Source organism: Heterodontus francisci, chromosome 9 (assembly GCF_036365525.1).
Source record: "Heterodontus francisci isolate sHetFra1 chromosome 9, sHetFra1.hap1, whole genome shotgun sequence".
Classification (NCBI taxonomy): Eukaryota; Metazoa; Chordata; class Chondrichthyes; order Heterodontiformes; family Heterodontidae; genus Heterodontus; species Heterodontus francisci.
The window spans coordinates 107,719,946-107,746,384 of record NC_090379.1 but is presented as its reverse complement, the minus strand read 5'-3'; the positions used below and the strand labels follow the sequence as shown (position 1 = coordinate 107,746,384).

General features: G+C 43.8%; 2 protein-coding genes across 3 annotated transcripts in view; one reads left to right on the top strand and one right to left on the bottom strand.

The window, feature by feature from the left end:
* The window catches only part of knl1 (kinetochore scaffold 1), a 160,489-nt gene extending 139,323 nt beyond the window's left edge, over positions 1-21,166 (bottom strand). Inside the window, exons 1-6 of the mRNA XM_068039647.1 lie at positions 20,965-21,166; positions 12,036-12,093; positions 6,998-7,040; positions 5,767-5,826; positions 5,201-5,268; positions 257-344 (exon numbers count right to left, since the gene is read on the bottom strand). Of these exons, the coding sequence (XP_067895748.1) occupies positions 257-344; positions 5,201-5,268; positions 5,767-5,826; positions 6,998-7,040; positions 12,036-12,070 (294 nt within the window). The 5' untranslated portion in view covers positions 12,071-12,093; positions 20,965-21,166. The remainder of the gene's footprint in view (positions 1-256; positions 345-5,200; positions 5,269-5,766; positions 5,827-6,997; positions 7,041-12,035; positions 12,094-20,964) is intronic.
* A 102-nt stretch (positions 21,167-21,268) lies between these two features.
* Positions 21,269-26,439, top strand: part of LOC137373962 (small kinetochore-associated protein-like) — a 35,495-nt gene continuing 30,324 nt past the window's right edge. The window contains exon 1 of one of the 2 annotated variants that reach the window (XM_068039646.1): positions 21,269-21,369. The gene's annotated coding sequence lies outside the window, so the exon portion shown is untranslated. The remainder of the gene's footprint in view (positions 21,370-26,439) is intronic. The other variant, XM_068039645.1, reaches the window with a different exon arrangement.

Below are 26,439 nucleotides of genomic sequence, written 5' to 3'. Positions count from 1 at the left end.
TCTTTTGGCAGTCTTTGTCTAAAAATTAAAACATTTCAATAACTACAGATGAATAAATGTGCATTTTTTTGCAAGTTACCTCAATTTCAAATATTAACAGAAAATGTTGCTTGTTTTCATGCCAAGAGTGGTCGACCCTTGATCCTGGTCATAAGCATAATCCTAGCAATAAATGCCCAAATCCCAAGAATGAATAAAACAATTTCAGCACTTTTGAGGAAAAAAAATAACCAACTTCTGCACTTCAATTATGAATCTGCACATTACATCTGTATTCCAACATGCAATTATATTTACCATTTTCCACATCTTCTTGCATTATCATTTTATCAGTCACAAACTCCCTGAAATGATAAAAGAAAAATGAGAGATCCAAAACACACAGGTTTGCAGAATTTGCACTTCAGTCAGCTGCTGATCTAATCATACAAACCAATCATAGAAACAGGAGTCAGCTATTTCGCCCCTCAAGCGTGTTCTGCCATTCAATGTGATCATGCCTGATCAGTGACCTATCTCCATCTACCTGCCATTGCCCCATATCCTTTAATACCTTTAGTGAAAAAAAATCTGTCAATCTCCACTTTAAAACTAATTAATCTAGCATCAATTGCCATTTGTAAGAGAGTTCCAAACTGCTACTACCTTTTGCATGAAGAAGTGTTCCCTAATTTCACTCCTGAAAGGTCTGGCTCTAATATTAAGACTATGCCCCCTCGTCCTAGACACTCCAACCAACAGAAATGGTTTCTTCCCAGCTACCCTATCTGATCCCCTTAATATAATGAAAACTTCAATCAAATCACCCTTCAACCTTCTAAATTCTAGGGAATAAGTAATTTCTCCTTAATTTTAGGAGTCTAGGTATCATTCTAGTAAATCTATGCTGTGCTTGCTCCAAGGCCAATATATCCTCACTAAAGTAGGGCCCAGAACTATTTTCAGTATTCCAGGTGTGGTCTAACCAGGGTTTTGTATAATTGAAGCATGACTTCTACCCCCTTCTATTCTATTCCTCTAGACATAAAGGCACAGATTCCATTAGCCTTTTTGATTATTCTTGTCTGTGTATTCACTGTACTATCTATTCGTTCTATTCCTTCGAAAGCTGCTTCACTACTTATAATAAATGAAGATGCTTGCAAGCAATGAAGTTCCTTTGCAGGGCACTACATAAATACAAGTTTTAATGAGAATGGATGACTCCAAGCTGGCTCGACCTTTAGGTCATTTTGAAAACCTATCACTTTCTGTCCTGACATGAGGGGTCCAGACAGAGTAGAAACTGTTTCCACTCATGAAAGGATCAAGAACAGGAGGGCACAGATTTAAAGTATTTGGTAAGAGAAGCAAAAGTGACATGAGGAAAAACTTTTTCACGCAGCGAGTGGTGAAGGTCTGGAATGCGCTGCCTGAGATCGTGGTGGAGGCAGGTTCAATTGAAGCATTCAAAAGGGAATTAGACAGTTATATGAAAAGAAAGAATGTGCAGGGTTATGGGGAGAAGGCAGGGAAATGGAACTAAGGGAGTTGCTCTTTCAGAGAGCTGGTGCGGACACGATGGGCCAAATGGCCTCCTTCTGCACTGTAACGATTCTGTGATTCATGCAAAGAATTCAATTCAGATGGTTGGAGGGTATAGGGTCTATGGGCGAAATCCCAAATTGCCTTCTGTACTGTGCGACAATTCTTCTGCCCTAGAAGGTTATATAATTAGTCACATTTTTTTTTCTACACAATTGAATGCTTTACACGCAAGGAGACGGACTTTCATCAAGGCAGAGGTCTCGGAGAAAATTTACTTGAGGAGATTTGGTATATTACAAAAGAGGGGGTCACGGGGAATGGAAAGGCCCTGGTCACAAGACAGTAGTTATCAAATATGGAAATTAAACTGTTCAAGTTCATTCCTCACAATTATTTGGGATTCATTACAAGATGTCAGAATCTGAGCAGCTGATAGAAGGAACTGAGGCATCTTGTAATTCAAATGCTTATGTGTTTTGTGATGAGGCCCCTGAGGAACAGAATACAGTGGATCAACAGTTGACTAGTAATGTGAGTGATCACAATGCACAGGACAGAGCTATTGCATCCAAAGGCCAATTGCCCAAAGTAGGTACTTGGGTGACATATATTCCAGAGGGATCTAATGAATGGAGGGATACAACAATTGTCGGACATGCAGGAAAATCTATTCACAAGTTTAAATACTGGTTGAATATCCAGGATGATGACCAAGAAGCGAGGTCCAAGGACTGGCAGAATGGAGTGAAAGAGTGGAGAGTAAGAAAGCACAGTGCACGTTCTAACAGTGCATCTGGAAGTGATCAGGTACTGGAGAAAGTGCCTCTGATAATGCGAGAGGGAGATCTTACAGCAGCAGTCCGAAAGACATCAAAGTGCTAGGAGAGGCCGTAGTTTGAACAGATTACACGTTGAAATGAAGACTAAAGACGCAATATAATTAGAAGCAGAAGTCCTCATGACCGTGAAGATTTGGTGGCTTCCAATAAACTTGAGGATAAACTAAGAGGCAAAACAAAAGGAGTTAGAGAGAGTTTGGTCTTTATTCTGAGGTACCAGATAAGAGATAGCCAGCCTCGTCACAAAGATGGATCTGTACTGGAAAAGGTCCTTCCAGATGGGACTTATAAGGCTAAAGCAAGGCTAGTTGCTAGGAGTTTTGAAGAGAAAGTGAGTGATACAGACGTTAGAATGGACGCTCCCACAGCTGGAAAGGTAATCTTAAACGTCATTTTAGCTCTTTTGGACACATATTCATGGGAGTGTAGATCAATCAACATAAAAGCCACGTTTTTGCAGGGTGATACTTTTCAGACAGAAGAGTTTCTGACACCGCCTAAAGAGGTGGCAGATGCAACAAGATAGCTATGGAAACTAAACAAATGCGGTCAATGACTTTAATGAGGCTTTCAGGGTATGGTATTTCTCAGAGATCTGTTTTGCTGAAAATAGTTTGTTCAACTAAAAGCAGATCCTACAATGTTTTATTGGTATCCTAAAGGGAAACTTTCAGGCATCTTCATGATGCATGTTGATACGATGGAATTTGAGAAATGTTATTAATAAGATTAAGGCAGAATTTAAGATTGGCAGTCAGGCTTGTGGGACCTTTAAATATTTTGGTTTAGATATTAAGCAGAGTAAGTCTGAATAACTTTACATCAACAACCCTATTTAGAGATAGTGTTACTCCCATCCCAGTTAATCATGCTAAGTCATCACAGAAAGATGATACATCTAAAGAAGAGGCAGAGCAATTGCAAAGCTTGATGGGTCAGTTAAACAGGTTGTGCACTCAAACTACACCAGATGCTAGTTTTGATGTTTTGGAGTGAAGTACTACAATGAAACACCTGAAAGTCGAGAATGTTTTAAGGGCAAATAAAAGACATTAAAAATTAACTCTGGAGAAATGCATACTTAAGTTTGCATCCTTAGGTGACCCAAAGAACATTTTTAGTGGTGCTTCACATGCTAATCTTCCTGATGGGCATTCGAGTGTAGTTGGTTTCATAACATTTCTGATGGATGAGAATGTGAGATATTGTCCTTTTAGCTTGGGAAGCTAAGAAAATAAAAAGGGTTGTTAAAAGCACTTTAGCTGCAGAAAACACTGGGTCTTGTGGAGGGAGTGGATATGGGGTTCTGTGTCAAATAATTTAGGTGAGATTCTGCACAAGGGGCATACTGAAGGTAGGATATCCATTTAATGTTATGTAGATAATCGTTCCTTGTGGGATCATGGGCACTCTACAAAATGTGCAAGTGAGTAAAAACTATGGATTGCTGGATTGAAACAAATGCCAGAGAAAAAGGAAATCTGCAAACTTAAATGGATAGATGCAAGTCATCAGCTGTTTTACAAAACAGTGATTCCTGACAATGCAGCCAGCAGTGACGTCTTCAGGCTGCGCCAAGGTGTGCACATGCACAGACGGGCTCCTGCCCTCTGCACGTTGCGTTTCGACTTGCCAGGACTAGTTAGCGCATGCGCCGATGATGTCATCGCGACGTGTGCACCTTCGGGCAACGCGCCTGGTCGGCCTCTGCGCCTGCGCTTTATGCGTTCAGCAATGCAACGCCAATGGGTATTCACGCATGCGTCAAGCTCTGCACCCCCCCCCCCCTCGCTGCTCTCTCCGGCCGCTCTGCGCCCCTCCCTCCCCCCCGCTCTCTCCGGCTGCTCCGTTTGCACCCCCCCCCACTCCACCCCCCCCCCCCCCCCCCCCCCGCTGCTCTCTCCCGTCCCCGCCGCTCTGCTCCCCTCCTCCCCCCCCCGCTCTCTCCGGCCGCTCCGCTCCCCCCTTGCCACCCCCCTCGCTGCTCTCTCAGCCGCTCTGCTCCCCACTCCCCCAACCTCGCTGCTCTCTCCAGCCGCTCCGCTTCCCCTCCCTTCCCCCCGCTGCTCTCTCCAGCCGCTCCGCTCCACCCCCCCCCCCCCACCCCACCTCACCCCCCACTTGCTGCTCTCTCTGGCTGCTCCGCATCCCCCCACCTCGCAGCTCTCTCCGGCCGCTCCGCTCTCCCACCCCTCCCCCTCGCTGCTTTCTCCGGCCATTCCGCTCCCCCCACCCCTCGCTGCTCTCTCCGCTCCGACCCGGCCCGCTCCGCTCCCACCCCCGTCCCCTTTCTTGAGCACATATGAGGAGACACTTAGACTGGTGGAGATTTTGAGTAAAGAGCTACATTTCACTTTGTAAAATCACTAACACTGAGTAAAGACTGGCTCCAGCATCATCCTTCAACAAGCAGCTTTCTGGAATTTAGCATACAGTATCTCTGAACCAGAAGCAAAATACTGCAGATGCTGGAAATTCAAACTAACAGAAAATGCTGGGAAACTTTAACTCTAAAATGTTGACTGTTTCTCTCTCCACAGATGCTAGCTGATCTTCTGAATGTTTTCATATATTTTCTGTTTTTAATCACAGCACCTCAGAACAGCTAACAAGATTCAAAATGAAACAACTTACCCGTTTCCCCATTAACAAAAGAAAATACAACAACTTACAACATTTGCTCCCCTGAACCATTATCAGGTAGTCTCAATCACAACAAACACAACTTTAGGCCACAATTTATATAAAACCAAGTGGACCTTCAGGAAGCACATTCCTACTTTCTGCTCGGATTAAGTGGAATTTTAACACAAAGCTACACATCTTTCACTTACTTGACTTCTTTGGTCTCTGCAAAGCTGACTCTTCGAGAGCTCCTACGAAGTTTTCCGACCTGCTCCATCTCCAAGCAGAACAAAAAGAAAAATAATCAAAATCTAGAGCTTGTAATACCCCTCTATTTTGAATTTCTGATTTTTAGCATGTTGGCATACCTGAGCACTGAAAACAACTCTCCCCATTTTTATTTTCAAACTAAAATAATTGCTAAAAAAAACTGCATCAGCAAATATAGAGTCACTGCTTCTACCAGTTTATTTAATCCATCTTAAACTATGCCTCTCTCCCACCAATGAAATTAAATCAGGCATACATTTGTATTTCAGTACCTGCAGGTTTCAGCATGATTCCGAACACCCGTTGTTGCTTACAATCAATTAAGGTACATGTGGGTAGACAAGCCTCCCCTTTGTCAAATTACCCATTAAGTCATCCTTTGCACAAAGCTAGGACCTGCCTACAGTCTACATCCACAATGTATTGCACACACAGAACATACGACAGGGCATGGTATTATCTGCAGTCTAAACAGTTCTAAAATCTTATTTAAATTTTTTGTTACCTTTTGACTGATATCAGCTTCTTTCAGAGTTCTAAGTGGGCTCCTGGAAACTTTCAAAATCTTGGGCGGGGGTTGAAAAAAATGGCAATTTAAGTACAAACATTATAAGATTCATGAGTCAATATTTGTCTGGGAGTAACTATGCATCCACTCATTAAAGTTTTAGCAATTTTAAACAATATTGCTTTGTAAGCCTTTGATATAGAGCAGTTTTCAATAATTGTACATCTTTGTATACCCTGCACTATTTAAACTGGTGCAATTGGGAATTGACAACTGACTCAAAGTCAGGACCATCCTGATTAAATCAGAATTGTTGCCAAGTAGGTGTCTGCTGAAAATCCATCTTGTGCTCCTTTATCCTGCCATCCATTATTTTTTTTATACTCAGGACAACTCAAACAATGAGTATGCATTGCAGTATCACAGATGGAGCAAGAAACTTTGATACACAGGCATACAATTTTTAATAAAACTCAAAGAAAATCTAAGTAAAATGTTGTTTCAATATGAAAACAGAAAAAAGATTATAAAAAGACTTGAAATATACCAGCGCTCCACTACTGCTATGGGACAATTACATATGATCATAGCCTAGTGCACAATACTAAACTAGGAGTACTCAACTTTTGTCTGTGCACACCATGGAGTTCTACAGACGACTTAAGAGTTTAAGCATATACATCAAGCTAACAATACTAACACACCTTGGTGCTCAGATGTGGGTTTATCCATCAATGAGGGAGCAGTTTTGAACATATACCTTCACAAACCTCCAGGCCTGTGATATTTAAATAGGAGAATCCAATACAAGTACAAATTGAAACAAAGTTGCCACATCTTCGTGGCTGCAATTTTGACATCCCAGTACCAAATTGTCCATCACCTTTCGATTGCAAACTTTTAAGCTGTTCCTCAAAATCAGGACTATTGAGATTTCAAATTTCATTCAACACAATACCTCATTGAATTTCACCAGGATGTGACAAAGGAGATATTACAGATAAAGTAAAACCAGAAACCTGGAAATGCACAGCAGATCAATCAGCATCTGAAAGGAAAGGGCTAATGTCTCAGGTGGGACTCTGGTTTTAGATGCACAATTCAGACAGGTGAGCAGGGCAGTTAATTACTTTTGCAATTTAACAACCACATTTTAAAAATCTTTTCAAATGCACTTCTGTTCCCCTTAGATCATGCAAAAGAGAACTAACAATTAATAGAAACTTACACCCGACTGTCTCCTCTTGCATTTCCCTTCCCTGATTTCAGCACTGAGAAAAAAAAAGGCAGCATTAGATCCACTTCTAATTCAATACTATTCTATTCCTGGTGATCTTTGAAGTCTATTCATTTGGAAAAAGTTTGATTTGCCAGTGGTGGAAATTGGAATTCTGCTTTTGAGAGCACATTGAGAAAACATATCATTGATGCTAGGGAAAGGTCATCATTTAATGTGGTTCGTCAGACTGATGTGGGAAACATGGAAAAATAAAGAGGATATTAAATAATATGAACTAGTTGCACAATCTCCCCAAGACTGTGGAGGTACTGGGCTATATCAGAGGGCAGTGGCCTGTCATTGGGAATGAATGCCAGGGTAGGAACATAGGAACACAGGAAATAGGAGTAGCAGTAGGTTATTCGGCCCCTCGAGTCTGCTCTGCCCTTCAACTAAATCATGGCTGACCTACCTCAATGCCATTTTCCTGCACTATCCCCATATCCCTTGACATCTTTATCTAGAAATCTATCGATCTCTGTCTTGAATATACTTAATGACAGAGTCTCCACAGCTCTCTGGGGTAGAGAATTCCAAAGATTCAACACCATCTGAGTGAAGAAATTCCTCCTAATCTCAGTCCTAAATGGCCTGCCTCTTATTCTGAGACTGTGTCCCCTGGTTCTAGACCTCACCCAGCCAGGGGGGGCATACTTCCTGCATCTACCCTGTCAAGCCCTGTAAGAATTTTGTATGCTTGAATGAGATCACCTCTCATTCTTCGAAACTCTACAGCGTACACGCCCAGTCTCCTCAATCTCTCCTCATAGGACAATCCCGCCATCCCAGGGATCTGTCTGGTGAACATTCGTTGCACTCCCTCTATGACAAGTATATCCTTCCTCAGGTAAGGAGATCAAAACTGTACACAATACTCCAGGTGCGGTCTCACCAAGGCTCTATACAACTGCACTAAGACTTTTTTACTCCTGTAAGCAAATCCTTTTGAAATAAAGGCCAAAATATCATTTGCCTTCCTAATTGCTTGCTGCACCTGCATGTTAGCTTTCAGTGACTGATGAACAAGGATATCCAGGTCCCTTTGGACATCAACATTTCCCAACCTCTCACCATTTAAGAAATACTCTGCATTTCTGTTTTTCCTACCAAAGTGGATAACTTCACATTTTTCCACATTATATTTCATCTGCATTGTTCTTGTCCACTTACTTAGCCTGTCTAAATCCCCTTGAAGCTTCTTTCCAACCTTCTCACAACTCACATTCTCACTTGTTTTGCGTCATCAGCAAACTTGGAAATATTACATTTGGTTCCCACATCCAAATCATTGATATAGATTGTGAATAGCTGGGGCACAAGCACTGATCCTTGCGGTACCCCACTAGTCACATATTGGCAACCTGAGAATGACCTGTTTATTCCTACTGTTTTCTGTTCATTAACCAATTCTCAATCCATGCTTGGATATTACCCCCCAATCCCATGTGCTCCAAATTTTGCTTACTAACCTCCTTTGTGGGACCTTATCGAAAGCCTTCTGAAAATTCAAATACACCACATCCACTGGTTCCCCCTTATCCATTCTGCTAGTTACATCCTCAAAAAACTCCAACAGGTTTGTCAAACATGATTTCCCTTTCATAAATCCATGTTGACTCTTCCCAATCCTACCATTACTTTCTAAGTGCCCAGTTATCACATCCTTTATAACAGATTCCAGCATTTTCCCTACTACTGATGTCAGGCTAACATGTCTGTAGGTCCCCGTTTTCTCTCTCCCTCCTTTCTTAAATAGTGGGGTTACCTTGCAATCTTCAGGAACCATTCCAGAATCTGTAGAATTTTCGAAGATGACCACTAATGCATCCACTACTCTACAGCCACCTCTTTCAACACTGGGATGTAGATCATCAGGTCCAAGGGATATATCAACTTTCAGTCCCATCAATTTCTCCAGTACATTTTTACTAATACTAATTTCTTTCAGTTCCTCATTCTCACTAATCCCTTGGTTCTCAAGCATTTTGGGAGGTTTTTTGTATCTTCCTCCATGAAGACAGACACGAAGTATTTGTTTAGTTTTTCTACCATTTCCTTATTCCTCATTATAAATTATCCTGTCTCTGCCTGTAGTGGGCCCACATTTGTCTTTGCTCACCTTTTCCTTTTTACATACCTATTGAAGCTTTTACAGTCCGTTTTTATGTTTCTAGCCAGTCGGCTTTCATAATCTATTTTCTCTTTATCAGTTTCTTGATCCTCTTTTGCTGAATTCTAAAATGCACACAATCCTCAGACTTACTACTTTTTTGGCAACTTTTACTCTTCCTTTGATCTAATACAATCTTTAACTTCTCTTGTTAGCCATGGTTGGATCACCTTTCCTGCTGGGTTTTTGTGTCTCAAAGGAAACTAAGTAGTGAGGTTTAACCAAGAGAAAACATGGCTTAAGTTTGGTTGGCAAATATAGGATGAGCTGTTGTACACATTCCATAGTTGAACAGCTTCCCAACACTCATTGCTTAAGCTCGCATATGGAAAATGGCCTCAGATGGCATGCAGCAGCCCAAGACTCATGCTCTACCAGCATGTGCTTATCCCAGCCTGTGTACAGAAGAGTATCACAGCTGACTGAATAGGGTGACAGAGACAGAGTGTCTGGATATGAAACGAACACAGAGCCTGGAGTCAGTCAAAGCAGCAAGATCCACAGTAGGATGAATGCAGTCTATTAAGTCAGAAGTGGCTTATCCAGACAACTGTGATCTTGAAAACTACAACAGCAATAGTGTAAATCAGGAAGATCATCAAAAGCAATGGCAAAATAGGAAAAAAGTCAGATCATCTTGGAGATTATCCAAGATAAGTGAATAGATTTTGCTGGCAAATTGCACATATTCATTGAGATTAACTCCATCATATTCAATAGCTTATTCTAGCATTTTCAATGTCAATAGTTGCTTCAAATGACCAATACTGTTCTGCATGCACCAGCTGGGAGAACATGTTGGTATAGCTTGGGCCTCAGGTTAGCAGTTGTCGTATGTAGTACATCACTGTGGCAATTCTTTAAACTGAAACCTCTTTTTATCTTCCTCCCACCACCCCACACCCCACTCCCCAACCTCCGCAACACACTCCCAATGACCACATATTGGATTGCTCCAAGTTGCATGATTATGGGCTGAACAATTATTGAAAAGGACGTACAATATTCAAGAATCTATATATGTTTTAAGCAGATCTCAAGATCCTTGATAAACCCGAGTTTTAATAAAGTTTTTGAAGATGGCAAAAGACACAGCAAGAAAGAGGGGTTTTGGGGAAGCAGAACCAGGATGCACATGTGAGAGGGCTGAAAGGTCTGCCACTGATAGTGGAGCAGAAGGAAAAGGGAACACAGGAGATGAGTGGTCTAAGAGCAGGTCGGGATATACGTGCTGCAGAAGGTTGCAAGCAGCAAGGCAGTAGTGGAATCTGAAGATAATGGCAAGGCTTGAACTGAGGGATATTGGTATAAATGGGCAAGATAGGAAAAGACTGCAAAATAGGCACCCGTTGGAAGAATTGCAAGCTATGCAGCGTGGAGCTCAATGAAGCAGGCATTCACAAAGTCAAGTCTTCAGGAGGCAAAGGCTTGGCGGGTGGGTGGGTGGGGGATGGAATGTAGAGAGAGACAGATGGCCAAAATAGGAAGTCTTGTTGACAGACTGAATGTGGGGTATAGAATTCAGGTCAAGGTCAAGCAGAACACCAAAGCTGACTACTGTCAGATTCTGCTAAAGTGGGCATCACGAAGAGGAATGAGATGGGGGCTGTACCATAAAGCTTCTTGGGAGGCATCAAACTTGATTTCTTCAGTGTTAACTGATGTTGAGCTGCACAAAGTTCTGGCTCATCCATCAATTACTACCAGAGGAGCAGTCAGACAGCATGGTTGTAGTCACGAGATCAAGGTTATCGGTGTGCAGAGCTACTGCTGGGTATTAACTGATGGAAGACGACTCCATACTTGTGAATAGTATTGCCAAAGGGTAGCATATATCAGGAATACAGCAGGAGGGAACCAAGATTGGAACCTTGGGAAGTCCCGGATGTGACTAAGTAGATAGAGGATGATCTGATATCAGGAGATGTGCTGGACACATTGACAGAGATAGGAACGTTAAGACAACAATGCTATAGAGGTAGAATACAGATAGAGTATTGTGGTCACAGGAAGGGCTCGTGAATAAGAATATTGCGCTGGTTAAGGATATGCATCAGACATGAAAGAGTAACAACGGTCCTCCTCCTGTGCAGTAGTGGGCTTACAGTGGCATTACAAATTCCTTGTCTACACCCATATAATGAGCACATCTTTCATTTAATGTCTTCAAAATGCTATCTTGTTCAGTTCTATAATCATTTGCAATACAAGATAACTCATTCAGGGCCCCAGATTTCTGCAGTACCTAAAACTAATCTCTGAATCAGGCTCAAATTCTGTTGCATAAGAATGTAAATTCCTTGGCAGGCGAGAGATACACATCCAAAAAGTTACAAAATGGCTGGAAATTGATAATGGCTCACTGTCGTAATTTCAAAGTACAAAATGCCACATCCATTTACATCAAAGTCAAATGATTGGCTCCACTGGTTCCATTCCAACAAAATGCAGAACTGCAGATTTTCTGTCCTTCATCAACCAAATTGTTTCATAGATTGCCCCACTTCTTCCAAACAGAAATAGATCTTTGGATTTGGCTCCTTAGTGCATTTGATTGCAAGTACAGCAGGTGCAGTCACCAACTACACCAAATGGGAGCCAAATATGGAATGAATCCCAGCCAGAAAAGAGAAAGGGGAAAAATTTCACCAGTTTCCATGACTAGCATACACAAGAACCTTGCTCATATCATGCTTTTCTTGTGATTCAGTGTTACACCAGTTTCATTCACTATTAAGAACTCACTAGTACGTGGTACACTTAAATAATAGCAAAGCTAAAACAGTATGAGGTGTTACTCATCACAGAAGTGCATACTTAGCCTCTGGAAATACAGAACAATTTTCATCCATGGCTTAAACCAGGATCTGAAAACCTGTAGAAGACAGAAAATAATTTACAACTCGATAGAAAACAAAAACATTTTCCTCAGAGCCCTCCAAACTTCGACGAAGGCAAACTGTGTGGCATAATATATAAAGAATTGGTAGTCAAGATACCACAATTGAGACAACAATATAAAACACTTTTGTTACAGGTCTGAAGGTCTGGCAGCATCTGTGGAAAGAGAAGCAGAGTTAACGTTTTGGGTCAGTGACCCTTCTTCGGAACTAGCAAATATTAGAAATGTCAAAGGTTATAAGCAAGTGAGGTGGGGGTGGGGCAAGAGATAACAAAGGAGAAGGTGTAGATTGGACAAGGCCACATAGCTGACCAAGCGGTCATGGAGCAAAGGCAAACAATATGTTAATGGTGTGTTGAAAGACAAAGCATTAGTACAGATAGGGTGTTAACGGACTGAAGATTGAACAGCAGCAAGTACAAACATGAAAAAAAGGTGAGGCGGTGCTGCTGGAGAGAGAGGTTCAGTGTGTGCATGTGGCGGCGCATAGCACTGAGTGTGGCTCTCAGGATGCGGCGAGAGTAGCAGTCCGAGGAACGTTGTATTTCTCGGAGATACCTGTAATCCTGGGTGGATTCAAAACATGTTGGGTGAAAATGCAGTTGGAATCCACGTGGAATAAGTCGGAGCCGGAGACAGTCACTGAGGAAGGAGATGTGGCTGTGAAAACGTTTTCACATCTCCTTCCTCAGTGACTGACTCCAGCTCCGACTTATTCCACGTGGATTCCAACTGCATTTTCACCTATCATGTTTTGAATCCACCCAGGATTACAGGTATCTCCGAGAAATACAAAGTTCCTCGGACTGCTACTCTCGCCGCATCCTGAGAGCCACACTCAGTGCTATGCGCCGCCACATGCACACACTGAACCTCTCTCTCCAGCAGCACCGCCTCACCTTTTTTTCATGTTTGTACTTGCTGCTGTTCAATCTTCAGTCCGTTAACACCCTATCTGTACTAATGCTTTGTCTTTCAACACACCATTAACATATTGTTTGCCTTTGCTCCATGACCTCTTGGTCAGCTATGTGGCCTTGTCCAATCTACACCTTCTCCTTTATTATCTCTTGCCCCACCTCCACCTCACTTGCTTATAACCTTTGACATTTCTAATATTTGCTAGTTCCGAAGAAGGGTCACTGACCCAAAACGTTAACTCTGCTTCTCTTTCCACAGATGCTGCCAGACCTGCTGAGTGGTTCCAGCATTTCTTGTTTTTATTTCAGAGTTCCAGCATCTGCAGTATTTTGCTTTTATTTGTTACAGGTCTGTTCAGTTCGGATCCTCCAGCAATGACTAATAACCCCTTACGTTACCCTCCCATGTTCTGTTGAAGTCTCCGTTAGGTCTGTTTTATTCTTTCACGGTATATGGGTATCACTGGCAAGGTACAGAAGCTGCATTATGGGGCAATCTCAGTACGTCACAGGACATTTGAATCCCTGCTGATTTCTGGAAGATTGGATCAATAGAGCTGTTTCTGGTGAAACAATAATTGTTTACTATGTGCCAGAAGCAGCTCTAATTAAGGTCAGTCAGAGCTGGTTCTGGTGTTGATTCCAACACTGAAGTACAAAATGCTTACTGGTTTCTTCAGTGAAGATCGTGGTCACTTGTGCTACTGCCTCAACTACTTCCTGACCTCCCCCTCTTTCTTACCTACTTTAATCTTCTACCACTATCAGTCAACCCCACCATACTCATTTCATCCATGAGATCCACCACTTGCTTTCTGATTCCTCTCCCATCTCAGTGCCTTTCCTTATCACCCATCTCCTAGGAACAGCCCTTGCATTATTCCATTCCTACATAAAGACAATATCTTCAACATAGGTTTTTCTTCCCTTACCCATATTATCACCTCTAGAGTCATAGATTCATGGAGTCAGAGAGATACAGCACTGAAACAGGCCCTTCGGCCCACCGCCTTCACTTCCCTTAAACATCTCCTTGCTGTCAGATTGCTTGTCCAACATCAAATCTTAAACAATTTTTTTAGCACAACAGTGGGAAGATGTAAGTCGTTGCCTTTGGCCACCACCAACCACCCTGGTCACTCTGTTAAGCTACACCAAACTGTTTCCTGGTCATTAACACACCAGTGTTTGTGGAAGTTTGCTGTGCACAAATTGGCTGCTGCGTTTCCTACATTACAACAGTAACCATGCTTCAAAACTACTTCATTGGCTGTAATGTTCTTTGAGATGTCCAGTGGTCATGAAAAGCACTACATAAATGCAAGTCTTTCTTTCTATCGGAGTGCAGCAATCTCTCCATATTGCATTGGATCTAAAGCCTGGCTCGGATAACAAATTAAAACTTGACCTGCGCCAGACCCGACAGCAGCCAACCCAACCCCAACCCGGGCCTGAGTTCTTTAATTTTTTTAAATGCCCAACCCGAAAATAACAAACATATTTTTGAAACAGAAAAAGATCATAGACTAAAACAAAAACAATATGGAACAAAACAGTGCAGTCCAGCCCGACCCGATCCCGAATGCTGGACGCCGAATACAGACCCGAACCAAACACAAAACATGTAGTTGGGTTTGGGTGGGGTAGCTATGGCTTTACTTGGAGCATCAGCCCAGATATTTGTGCTCAAGTCTCTGGGGTGGGGACTTGCAGCACCTTTGCTTCTGTAAGGTCACGGGTTCCAGTTGAGCCGCTGCTGACACTCATTTCCTCTCCCTGTAATAGGTAGCAAGTTAAAAAACAGGACCTCTAGGGTTGTAATCTCTGGATTACTCCCTGTGCCACGTGCCAGTGAGGCTAGAAATAAGAAGATAGTGCAGCTAAACATGTGGCTGAGCAGCTGGTGTAGAAGGGAGGGTTTCAGATATCTGGATCATTGGGCTCTCTTCAGGGACAGATGGGACCTGTACAAGTAGGACGGGCTGCATCTAAACTGGAGGGGCACTAATATCCTGGCTGCAAGGTTTGCTAGCGTCACTCGGGAGGGTTTAAACTAGTGTGGCAGGGGGGTGGGAACCACAGCAGTAGGACAGCTAGTGAAATAAATAAGGAGGACATAGTAAATAAGGCCAGTACGACTAAGAGGAAGAGCAGGCAGAGAGATATTGCTGAGCACAGCGGGACTGGTGGTTTGAAGTGCATTTGTTTCAATGCAAGAAGTATAACAGGTAAGGCAGATGAAAGTAGAGCTTGGATTAGTACTTGGAACTATGATGTTCTTTATATTACAGAGACTTGGTTTAGGGAAGGGCAGGACTGGCAGCTAAATGTTCCAGGATTTAGAAGCTTCAGGCAGGATAGAGGGGGATGTAAAAGGGGTGGGGGAGTTGCATTACTAGTTAAGGAGAATATCACAGCTGTACTGCGGGAGGACACCTCAGAGGGGTCATGCAACAAGGTATGGGTGGAGCTCAGGAATAGGAAGGGTGCAGTCACGATTTTGGGGGTTTACTACAGGCCTCCCAACAGCCAGCGGGAGGTAGAGGAGCAGATATGTAGACAGATTTTGGAAAGATGTAAAGGAAACAGTGTTGTGGTGGTGGGTGATTTTAACTTCCCCTATATTGACTGGGACTCACTTAGTGCTAGGGGCTTGGATGGGGCAGGATTTGTGAGGAGCATCCAGGAGGGCTTTTTGAAACAGTATGTAGATAGCCCAACTAGGGATGGGGCCATTCTGGTATTGGGGAATGAGCCCAGCCAGACGGTCGAAGTTTCAGTGGGGGAACATTTCGGGAGCAGTGACCATAATTCCATAAGTTTTAAGGTACTTGTGGATAAGGATAAGAGTAGTCCTCGGGTGAAGGTGCTAAATTGGGGGAAGGCTAATTATAACAATATTAGGCAGGAACTGAAGAATTTAGATTGGGGGCGGCTGTTTGAGGGTAAATCAACATCTGACATGTGGGAGTCTTTCAAATGTCAGCTGATTAGAATCCAGGACCAGCATGTTCCTGTGATGAAGAAAGACAAGTTTGGCAAGTTTTGGGAAGCTTGGATAACGCGGGATATTGTGAGCCTAGTCAAAAAGAAAAAGGAAGCATTTGTAAGGGCTGGAAGGCTAGGAACAGACGAAGCACTTGAGGAATATAAAGACAGTAGGAAGGAACTTAAGCAAGGAGTTAGGAAGGCTAAAAGGGGTCATGAAAAGTCATTGGCAAACAGGATTAAGGAAAATTCCAAGGCTTTCTATACGTATATAAAGAGCAAGAGGGTAACCAGAGAAAGGGTTGGCACACTCAAGGACAGAGATGGGAATCTATGTGTGGAGCCAGAGGAAATGGGCGAGGTGCTAAATGAGTACTTTGCAACAGTATTCACCAAAGAGAAGGACTTGGTGGATGATGAACCTAGGGAAGGGAGTGTAGATAGTCTCAGCCATCTCATTATCAAAAAGGAGGAGGTGTTGGGTGTCTTGCAAAGCATTAAGGTAGATAAGTCCCCAGGGCCTGATGGGATTTACCCCAGAATACTGAGGGAGGCAAGGGAGGAAATTGCTGGGGTCTTGACAGAAATCTTTGTATCCTCATTGGCTACAGGTGAGGGCCGAGAGGACTGGAGAATGGGCAATATTGTTCCTTTGTTTAAGAAGGGTGGCAAGGATAATCCAGGAAATTATAGGCCGGTGAGCCTTACGTCAGTGGTAGGGAAACTATTAGAGAGGATTATTCGGGACAGGATTTACTCCCATTTGGAAACAAATGAACTTACTAGCGAGACACAGCATGGTTTTGTGAAGGGGAGGTCGTGTCTTACTAATTTGATTGAGTTTTTTGAGGAAGTGACAAAGATGATTGATGAAGGAAGGGCAGTGAATGTTATCTATATGGACTTTAGTAAAGCCTTTGACAAGGTCCCGCATGGCAGACTGGTACAAAAGGTGAAGTCACATGGGATCAGAGGTGAGCTGGCAAGATGGATACAGAACTGGTTCGGTCATAGAAGACAGAGGTTAGCAGTGGATGGGTGTTTTTCTGAATGGAGGGATGTGACTAGTGGTGTTCCGCAGGAATCAGTGCTGGGACCTTTGCTCTTTGTAGTATATATAAATGATTTGGAGGAAAATGTAGCTGGTCTGATTAGTAAGTTTGCGGACGACACAAAGGTTGGTGGAGTTGCGGATAATGATGAGGATTGTCACAGGATACAGCAGGATATAGATCGGTTGGAGACTTGGGCGGAGAAATGGCAGATGGAGTTTAATCCGGACAAATGTGAGGTAATGCATTTTGGAAGGTCTAATGCAGGCGAGAAGTATACAGTAAATGGCAGAACCCTTAGGAGTATTGACAGGCAGAGAGATCTGGGCGTACAGGTCCACAGGTCACTGAAAGTGGTAACGCAGGTGGATAAGGTAGTCAAGAAGGCATACGGCATGCTTGCCTTCATCGGTCGGGGCATAGAGTATAAAAATTGGCAAGTCATGTTGCAGCTGTACAGAACCTTAGTTAGGCCACAATTAGAATATTGCATGCAATTCTGGTCACCACACTACCAGAAGGACGTGGAGGCTTTGGAGAGGGTACAGAGGAGGTTTACCAGGATGTTGCCTGGTCTGGAGGGCATTAGCTATGAGGAGAGGTTGGAAAAACTCAGATTGTTTTCACTGGAACGACGGAGGTGGAGGGGTGACATGATAGAGGTTTACAAAGTTATGAGCGGCATGGACAGAGTGGATAGTCAGAAGCTTTTTCCCAGGGTGGAAGAGTCAGTTACTAGGGGACATAGGTTTAAGGTGCGAGGGGCAAAGTTTAGAGGGGATGTGCGAGGCAAGTTTTTTTACACAGAGGGTGGTGAGTGCCTGGAACTTGTTGCCAGGGGAGGTGGTGGAAGCAGATACGATAGCGACGTTTAAGAGACATCTTGATAAATACATGAATAGGAAGGGAATAGAGGGATATGGGCCCCGGAAGTGCAGAAGGTGTTAGTTTAGGCAGGCATCAAGATCGGCGCAGACTTGGAGGGTCGAATGGCCTGTTCCTGTGCTGTACTGTTCTTTGTTCTTTATGCGCAAAGCACAGCATATTAAAAACAATCTCTGATCTGATGAAAGGTCACCAACCTGAAATGTTAATTTCAAGCCACTGTCCAAAGGACTGTCACTGACCTCATCTCCTCTGGAGATCTTCCCTCTGCAGCTTCCAACCTCATAGTCCCGCAACCCCGGACAGCCCGCTTCTACCTCCTTCCCAAAATCCACAAACGGGACTGTCCCGGCAGACCCATTGTGTCAGCCTGCTCCTGCCCAACTGAACTTATTTCTTCCTATCTAGACTCTATCTTTTCTCCGCTGGTCCAGTCTCTTCCCACCTACATCTGTGACTCTTCTGACGCCCTATGTCATTTTGACAATTTCCAGTTTCCTGGTCCCAACCGCCTCCTCTTCACTATGGACGTCCAATCGCTCTACACCTCCATCCCCCACCAGGATGGTTTGAGGGCTCTCCGCTTCTTCCTGGAACAGAGGCCCAACCAGTCCCTATCCACCAACACCCTCCTCCGCCTGGCTGAACTTGTTCTCACATTGAACAACTTCTCCTTCAACTCCATGCATTTCCTTCAAGTAAAAGGTGTCGCTATGGGTACCCGCATGGGTCCTAGTTATGCCTGTCTTTTTGTGGGATATGTCGAGCATTCTTTGTTCCAGTCCTACTCAGGCCCCCTCCCCCAACTCTTTTTCCGGTACATTGATGACTGTATCGGTGCCGTTTCCTGCTCCCGCCCCGAACTAGAAAACTTTATCAACTTTGCTTCCAATTTCCACCCTTCTCTCACCTTTACATGGTCCATCTCTGACACTTCCCTTCCCTTCCTCGACTTCTCTGCCTCCATCTCTGGGGATAGGTTGTCTACCAATATCCATTATAAGCCCACTGACTCCCACAGCTACCTCGACTACACTTCTTCACACCCTACCTCCTGTAAGGACTCCATTCCATTCTCCCAGTTTCTCCGTCTCCGACGCATCTGCTCTGATGATGCTACCTTCCATGACGGTGCTGCTGATATGACCTCCTTTTTCCTCAACCGAGGATTTCCCCCCACTGTGGTTGACAGGGCCCTCAACCGTGTCCGACCCATTCCCCGCACCTCTACCCTCACCCCTTCCCCTCCCTCCCAGAACCGTGACAGGGTTCCCCTTGTCCTCACTTTTCATCCCACCAGCCTCCATATCCAAAGGATCATCCTTCGCCATTTTCACCACCTCCAGCGTGATGCCACTACCAGTCGCATCTTCCCCTCCCTTCCCCTGTCAGCATTCCGAAGGGATCGTTCCCTCCGCGACACCCTGGTCCACTCCTCCATTACCCCCACCACCTCGTCCCCATCCCAGGGCACCTTCCCTTGCAATCGCAGGAGGTGTAATACCTGCCCATTTACCTCCTCTCTCCTCACTATCCCAGGCCCCAAACACTCCTTTCAGGTGAAGCAGCGATTTACTTGTACTTCTTTCAATGTAGTATACTGTATTCGCTGCTCACAGTGTGGTCTCCTCTACATTGGGGAGACCAAGCGCAGACTGGGTGACCGCTTTGCGGAACATCTCCGCTCAGTCCGCAAGCAGGACCCTGAGCTTCCGGTTGCTTGCCATTTCAACACTCCCCCCTGCTCTCATGCTCACATCTCTGTCCTGGGATTGCTGCAGTGTTCCAGTGAACATCAATGCAAGCTCGAGGAACAGCATCTCATCTACCGATTAGGCACACTACAGCCTGCCGGACTGAACATTGAGTTCAATAATTTCAGAGCATGACAGCCCCCCACTTTACTTTCATTTTTAGTTATTTTGTCTTCCTTTTTTTTTACAATCTTTTTTTGCATTTATTTCATTTCATCTTAGTTTGTTCAGTTTGCTTACCCACTGTTTTATTCAGGTTGTTTTTCTTCAGGTTTGCACTTGCTGCTGTTCAATATTCAGTATATTCACACCTAATCTGTACTAATGCTTTGTCTTTCAACACACCATTAACATATTGTTTGCCTTTGATCCGTGACCTTTGGGTCAGCTACGTGGCCTGGTCCAATCTGCACCTTCTCCTTTGTTATCTCTTGCCCCACCCCCACCTCACTTGTTTATAATCTGCGACTTTTCTAATATTTGTCAGTTCCGAAGAAGGGTCACTGACCCGAAACGTTAACTCTGCTTCTCTTTCCACAGATGCTGCCAGACCTGCTGAGTGAATCCAGCATTTCTTGTTTTTGTTTCAGATTTCCAGCATCCGCAGTATTTTGCTTTTATATTACTGAAATGTTAATTGTTTTTCCCACCACAGATGGACCCTGCTGTATTTTTCAAGGATTTTATTTTTGTTCAAGGTGACGCACCAGCCAATTTAGAGTGAAACATGGGGGATGGGGGGGGGGGGGGCGGGGTGGGAATGGGGCAGAATTTAAGACTTATTGGCTTAGAAAGACTTGCATTTATATAGCACCTTTCACAATCTCAGGCCCTCAAAGCACTTTGCAGTCACTGAAGTAGTTTTGAAACGTATTCTCTGCTAATTTGCGCACAGCAAGATCTCACAACCTTTGCCAAATAATCTATTTTAGGTGACATTGGTTGAGGATTTCGTGTTCAGCTCTTTGGAATGGGGATTAAAGCCACAACCCGCTGACTCACAGGCCAGAGTGAATTCAATTCCCCCAGATGGCCTTTAATATTCGGTTCCCTCAGCTTGGAACTGTCCACTCCGTTCCCCCGCCAAAAGAAACACCGACATTTTAACGGCTGCTTCTGCAGGAGACAGAGGGCAGAACGGCCAAAGAAGCTCGCAGACAGTCATTGCCCACCAAACCCAACAGTGACAGGAAAGCCCGACTATTATCACCCCATTCATGACATAATCACCAATCCATTCCTTACCTGAGCGCTGACCGTATTTGAACCCCGGTGGGCCGCGGCCGGCCAATCAAACTCGCAACTATTTACTGCAAGAATTTTAAATTCAACCGCTTTTCCGCGGAGGCTGCTACTACGCATGCGCACTAACGGTTCGACGCCAGCCCAGACTTCAACACTGCTTAAAGATTTTAACCCCCAACCACCTTCTTTTCAAATTAATAATGTTGAGAAAATTACACCTGGAAAGCGGGGGGCGAGGGGGAAATCTTTGAAACCGAATAGGGATTTTTCTTTCACAATTTGACTTCGGATCACGAGTTGGAAGTGACGTCACGGGTAGAGGCGGGCCGGAGTTTGAATCGCCAGGTGGCGGTTTTTTATTTCCAGAAACATTGAATGTGGCGCCGCTGTGATCAGTGAGAGGAGGTAAAGATGGGTTATTGGCTGTGAGGGGAGGATATTAGTGATTGCGGGTTAAGGTCGGTTATTATGAATGTACGGAGCGTTATTAATATTGGTGAGTAATAGTTGCAGATTGCCATGTGGAAATATGATGTGGCTCTAAAGGACAGGACTGAGTTTTAAATATTCCTGTCTCCAAGCTATTCAGGAAAGATATGAAAGGGAAAAAAAGGGAAGGGGTTCTGGTATTGATTAAAAATAGCATTGCAATGCTGGAGAAAAAGGATGTCGCAGAATGATTGAGGACAGGATCCATTTGGCTAGAGTTACATTGCTTGGTGTTTACAGGCCACCAACTAGTGGAAAGTATAGAGAGGAACAAATTTGCAAGGAAATTGCAGAGAGGTGCAAAAAGTATAGGGTAATTATAATGGGGGACTTTTTAATTATCCAAGTATAGACGGAGATAGTAGAAGTATAAAGGACAGGACGGGGCAAGAGTTCCTAGAGTGTGTTCAGGAAAATTGTCTACAGTATATTTTTTGTCCAATGCGAAAGGAGGTGCAGACCTGGTTCTTGGGAATAGGGTGGGCCAAGTGGATCAAGTGTCAGTAGGAGAACATTTAGGAGATAGTGATCATTGTATCATAAGTTTTAGGCTGACTATGGAAAAGGACCAATAATAATCCAGCGTAAGAATTAAGTTGGGCAAAGCCAACTTCAATGGGGTAAGAATGGATCTGGAACAAATAAATTGGAGTCAAAGGTTGGCAGGAAAAACTATAGCTGAATAATGGGCTACCTTCAAAAAAGAAATAGTTCAGCCAAGGTATATTCCCTTGAAGGGGAAAGGCAGGGTAAACAAATCCAGAGCACCCTGGATGACAAAAGAAATGAAAAGTGTGCATATGACAGATGCCAGGTAGAAAATACTGTTGAGAACCAGGCTGAATATAGAAGGTTCAGGGGGGGAAGTGAAAAAGCAAATAAGAGAAGAAAAGGGAGAGTATAAAAAGAGACTGGCAGTTAACATAAAAGAGAATCCTGAAGTTTTCTATAGACATATAAACAGTAAAAGGAGGAGTGGAGCTGATTAGGGACCCAAAAGGGGATTTGCACAAGGAGGCAGAGGGCATAGCTGAGGTATTAAATGAATAAAAACAAGAAATGCTGGAACCACTCAGCAGGTCTGCCAGCATCTGTGAAAAGAGAAGCAGAGTTAACGTTTCGGGTCAGTGACCCTACTTCGGAAGTATTAAATGAATACTTTGCATCTGTCTTTAATAAGGAGGAAGATGCAACCCAGACAATGGTGAAAGAGGAGGTAATTCAGACACTTGAAGGGATTAATATTGATAAGGCACCAGGAATGGATAGGATGCATTCAAGGATGCTGAGGGAAGTGAGGGTGGAAATTGCAGAGAAACTGGCCATAATTTTCTAATTCTCCTTAGATACAGGGGTGGTGCCGGAGGACTGGAAAATTGCAAATGTTACACCTGTGCTCAAAAACGGGTGTAAAGATAAGTCTAGCAACTACGTCGGTGGTGGGGAAAATTTTAGAAAGAATAATTTGGGACAAAATTAATAGTCATATGGACAAATGCGGGTTAAAGAAAGACAGCATGGATTTCATGAGGGAAAAATCACGTTTAACTTGCTGGAGTTTTTTGAAGAGTTAACAGAGAAGGTTGATGAGGGCAATGCAGTTGATGTGATTTACATGGACTTCCAAAAGGTGTTTGATGTAGTGCTCAGACTTGTGAGCAAAGTTATAGCTCATGAAATAAATGGGACTGTAGCAATATGGATACGGAACTGGCTGAGTTACAGGAAACAGTAGTGGTTAATGGATGTTTCTCGGGCTGGCGGAAGGTTTGTAGTGGAGTTCCCCAGGGGTCAGTTAAAAGTCAGACTTTTGCTTTTCCTGATTAATATTAATGAGCTAGGCCTTGGTGTACAGGACACAATTTCAAAGTTGGCAAATGATATGAAACTTGGAAACATTGTGAACTGTGAGGAGGATAGTGTCGAATGTCAAAAGGACACGGACGAGTTGGTAGAATGGACGGACAGGTGGCAGATGAAGTTCAATGCAGAGAAATGTGAGGTGATTCATTTTGGTAGGAAGAATGTGGAGAGACCATATAAAATAAAGGGTACAATTCTAAAGGGGGTGGAGGAGCAGAGGGACCAGGATATATATGTGTATAAGTCATTGAAGGTGGCAGGACTGGTTGAGAGCGGTTTAATGAAGCACAGTATGCTGGGCTTTATTAATCGGGGCATAGAGTACAAAAACAAGGAGGTTATGTTGAACCTGAATAAGATACTTGTTCGGCCTCATCTGGATATTGCGTCCAGTTCTGGGCACCCCACATTAGGAAGGATTAGAGAGGGTGCAGAAAAGATTTACAAGAATGGAGAAGTTAGGAATGTTTTCCTTGGAGAGGGAAGGCTGAGAGGAGATTTGATGTAGGTATTCAAAATTGAGGGGTCTGGACGGAGTAGATAGAGAGAAACTGTTCCTAGTCATGAAAGGATCGAGAACGAGAGTGCACAGATTTTAAAGTAATTGATAAAAGAAGCAAAAGTGACATGAGGAAAAACTTTCTCTGTGAGTGGTTATGGTCTGGAATGCACTGATGTGTGTGGTGGAGGCAGGTTCAGTTGAAGCATTCAAAAAGGAATTCAACTTCTTATATAAAAAGGAACAATGTGCAAGGTTCTGGGGAGAAGCCAGGAGAGTGGCACCAGGTGACATGCTCGCTAGAAGAGCTGGTGCAGACTCGATGGGCCGAATGGCCTCCTATGCTGTAACAGTTCTGATTCTGGGTGTGAGGGAAGGGTGTTAATAGTGATGTTTATTAATGGGGTCTATAGGATGTTGGGGGTAGTGGCAAGGTAATAGCGTATATTGGCTGGAGGATTAGTGTCTTCGTAGTGGGGTTTATTGGCTGTGATCAGTGACTGCAGGTAAAGGGTTGATGGAGTCTGAAGGTGGGAATGCAAATTAGTAGCTACAGGTAAATTGGGATGTATCTGCTGCAAGAGTAAATTTTGTGACTGAAGTGACTGGTTTGTCTGTCTTGGGGGTGTGGATGGTGGTGGTGGGTTGCTAGTGATACCAGGTGAAGAGGTATTATTGAACGTAATGGGAGAATTTATGATTGCAGGTCATGGAGGTTTATCAGCCATTAGCAGGTATTGGTAACTCTGGGTAATGGGGTTATTGGCCATGAAGTTTGATGAGTAACTCCTTGTAAAGGTGTTTCTTAGCTGTGATTAGCATTCTCTCCTTGAGGAATATAAAGAAAGTAGGAAGGAACTTAAGCAAGGAGTCAGGAGGGCTAAAAGGGGTCATGAAAAGTCATTGGCAAACAGGATTAAGGAGAATCCCAAGGCTTTTTGTACGTATATCAAGAGCAAGATGTTAACCAGGGAAAGGGTTGGCCCACTCGGGGATAGAGGAGGGAATCTGTGTGGAGCCAGAGGAAACGAGCGAGGTACTAAATGAATACTTTGCATCAGTAATCACCAAAGAGAAGGACTTGGTGGATGATGAGCCTAGGGAAGGGAGTGCAGATAGTCTCAGTCATCTCATTATCAAAAAGGAGGAGGTGTTGGGTGTCTTGCAAAGCACTAAGGTAGATAAATCCCCAGGGCCTGATGGGATCTACCCCAGAGTACTGAGGGAGGCAAGGGAAGAAATTGCTGGGGCCTTGAAAGAAATCTTTGTATCCTCATTGGCTACAGGTGAGGGCCTAGAGGACTGGAGAATGGCCAATATTGTTCCTTTGTTTAAGAAGGGTGGCAAGGATAATCCAGGAAATTATAGGCCGGTGAGCCTTACGTCAGTGGTAGGGAAATTATTAGAGAGGATTCTTCGGGACAGGATTTACTCCCATTTGGAAACAAATGAACTTATTGGCGAGAGGCAGCATGGTTTTGTGAAGGGGAGGTCGTGTCTCACTAATTTGATTGAGTTTTTTGAGGAAGTGACGAAGATGATTGAAGGAAGGGCAGTGGTTGTTGTCTATATGGACTTCAGTAAAGCCTTTGACAAGGTTCCTCATGGCAGATTGGTACAAAAGGTGAAGTCACACGGGATCAGAGGTGAGCTGGCAAGATGGATACAGAACTGGCTCGGTCATAGAAGACCGAGGGTAGCAGTGGAGTGGGAAGTATACAGTAAATGGCAGAACCCTTAGGAGTATTGACAGGCAGAGAGATCTGGGTGTACAGGTCCACAGGTCACTGAAAGTGGCAACGTAGGTGGATAAGGTAGTCAAGAAGGCATATGGCATGCTTGCCTTCATTGGTCAGGGCAAAGAGTGTAAAAAGTTATGCTGCAGCTGTACAGAGCCTTATTTAGGCCAAGCTTGAAATATTGCGTACAATTCTGGTCGCCACACTACCAGAAGGACATGGAGGCTTTGGAGAGGGTACAGAAGAGGTTTACCAGGATGTTGCCTGGTCTGGAGGGCATTAGCTATGAGGAGAGGCTGGATAAACTCTGAATGTTTTCATTGGAACAACGGGGATGGAGGGGGCGATATGATAGAGGTTTACAAAGTTATGAGTGGTATGGACAGAGTGGATAGTCAGAAGCTTTTTCCCAGGGTGGAAGAGTCAGTTACTAGGGGATATAGGTTTAAGTTGCGAGGGGCAAAGTTTAGAGCGGATGTGTGAGGCAAGCTTTTTACACAGAAAGTGGTGAGTGCCTGGAACTTGCTGCCGGGGAGGTGGTGGAAGCAGGTACGATAGCGACGTTTAAGAGGCATCTTGACAAATACATGAATAGGATGGGAATGGCGGGATACGGTCCCCGGCAGTGCAGAAGGTTTTAGTTTAGACAGGCATCAAGATCGGCGCAGGCCTGGAGGGCCGAATAGCCTGTTCTTGTGCTGTACTGTTCTTTGTTCTTAAGTGATAAATTAAAGCAAGGTTGTCATTTCTTTGACTCTAGGTGGAATCATGCTGAAAATAAAAACTGAAAATTCATGGGAGATGTGTTAACTTGTGAAAAGAAACAATAGCATAATTTTATTTATTCATTCTCAGGATGTGGGTGTCAATAGCATGGGTGGCAGT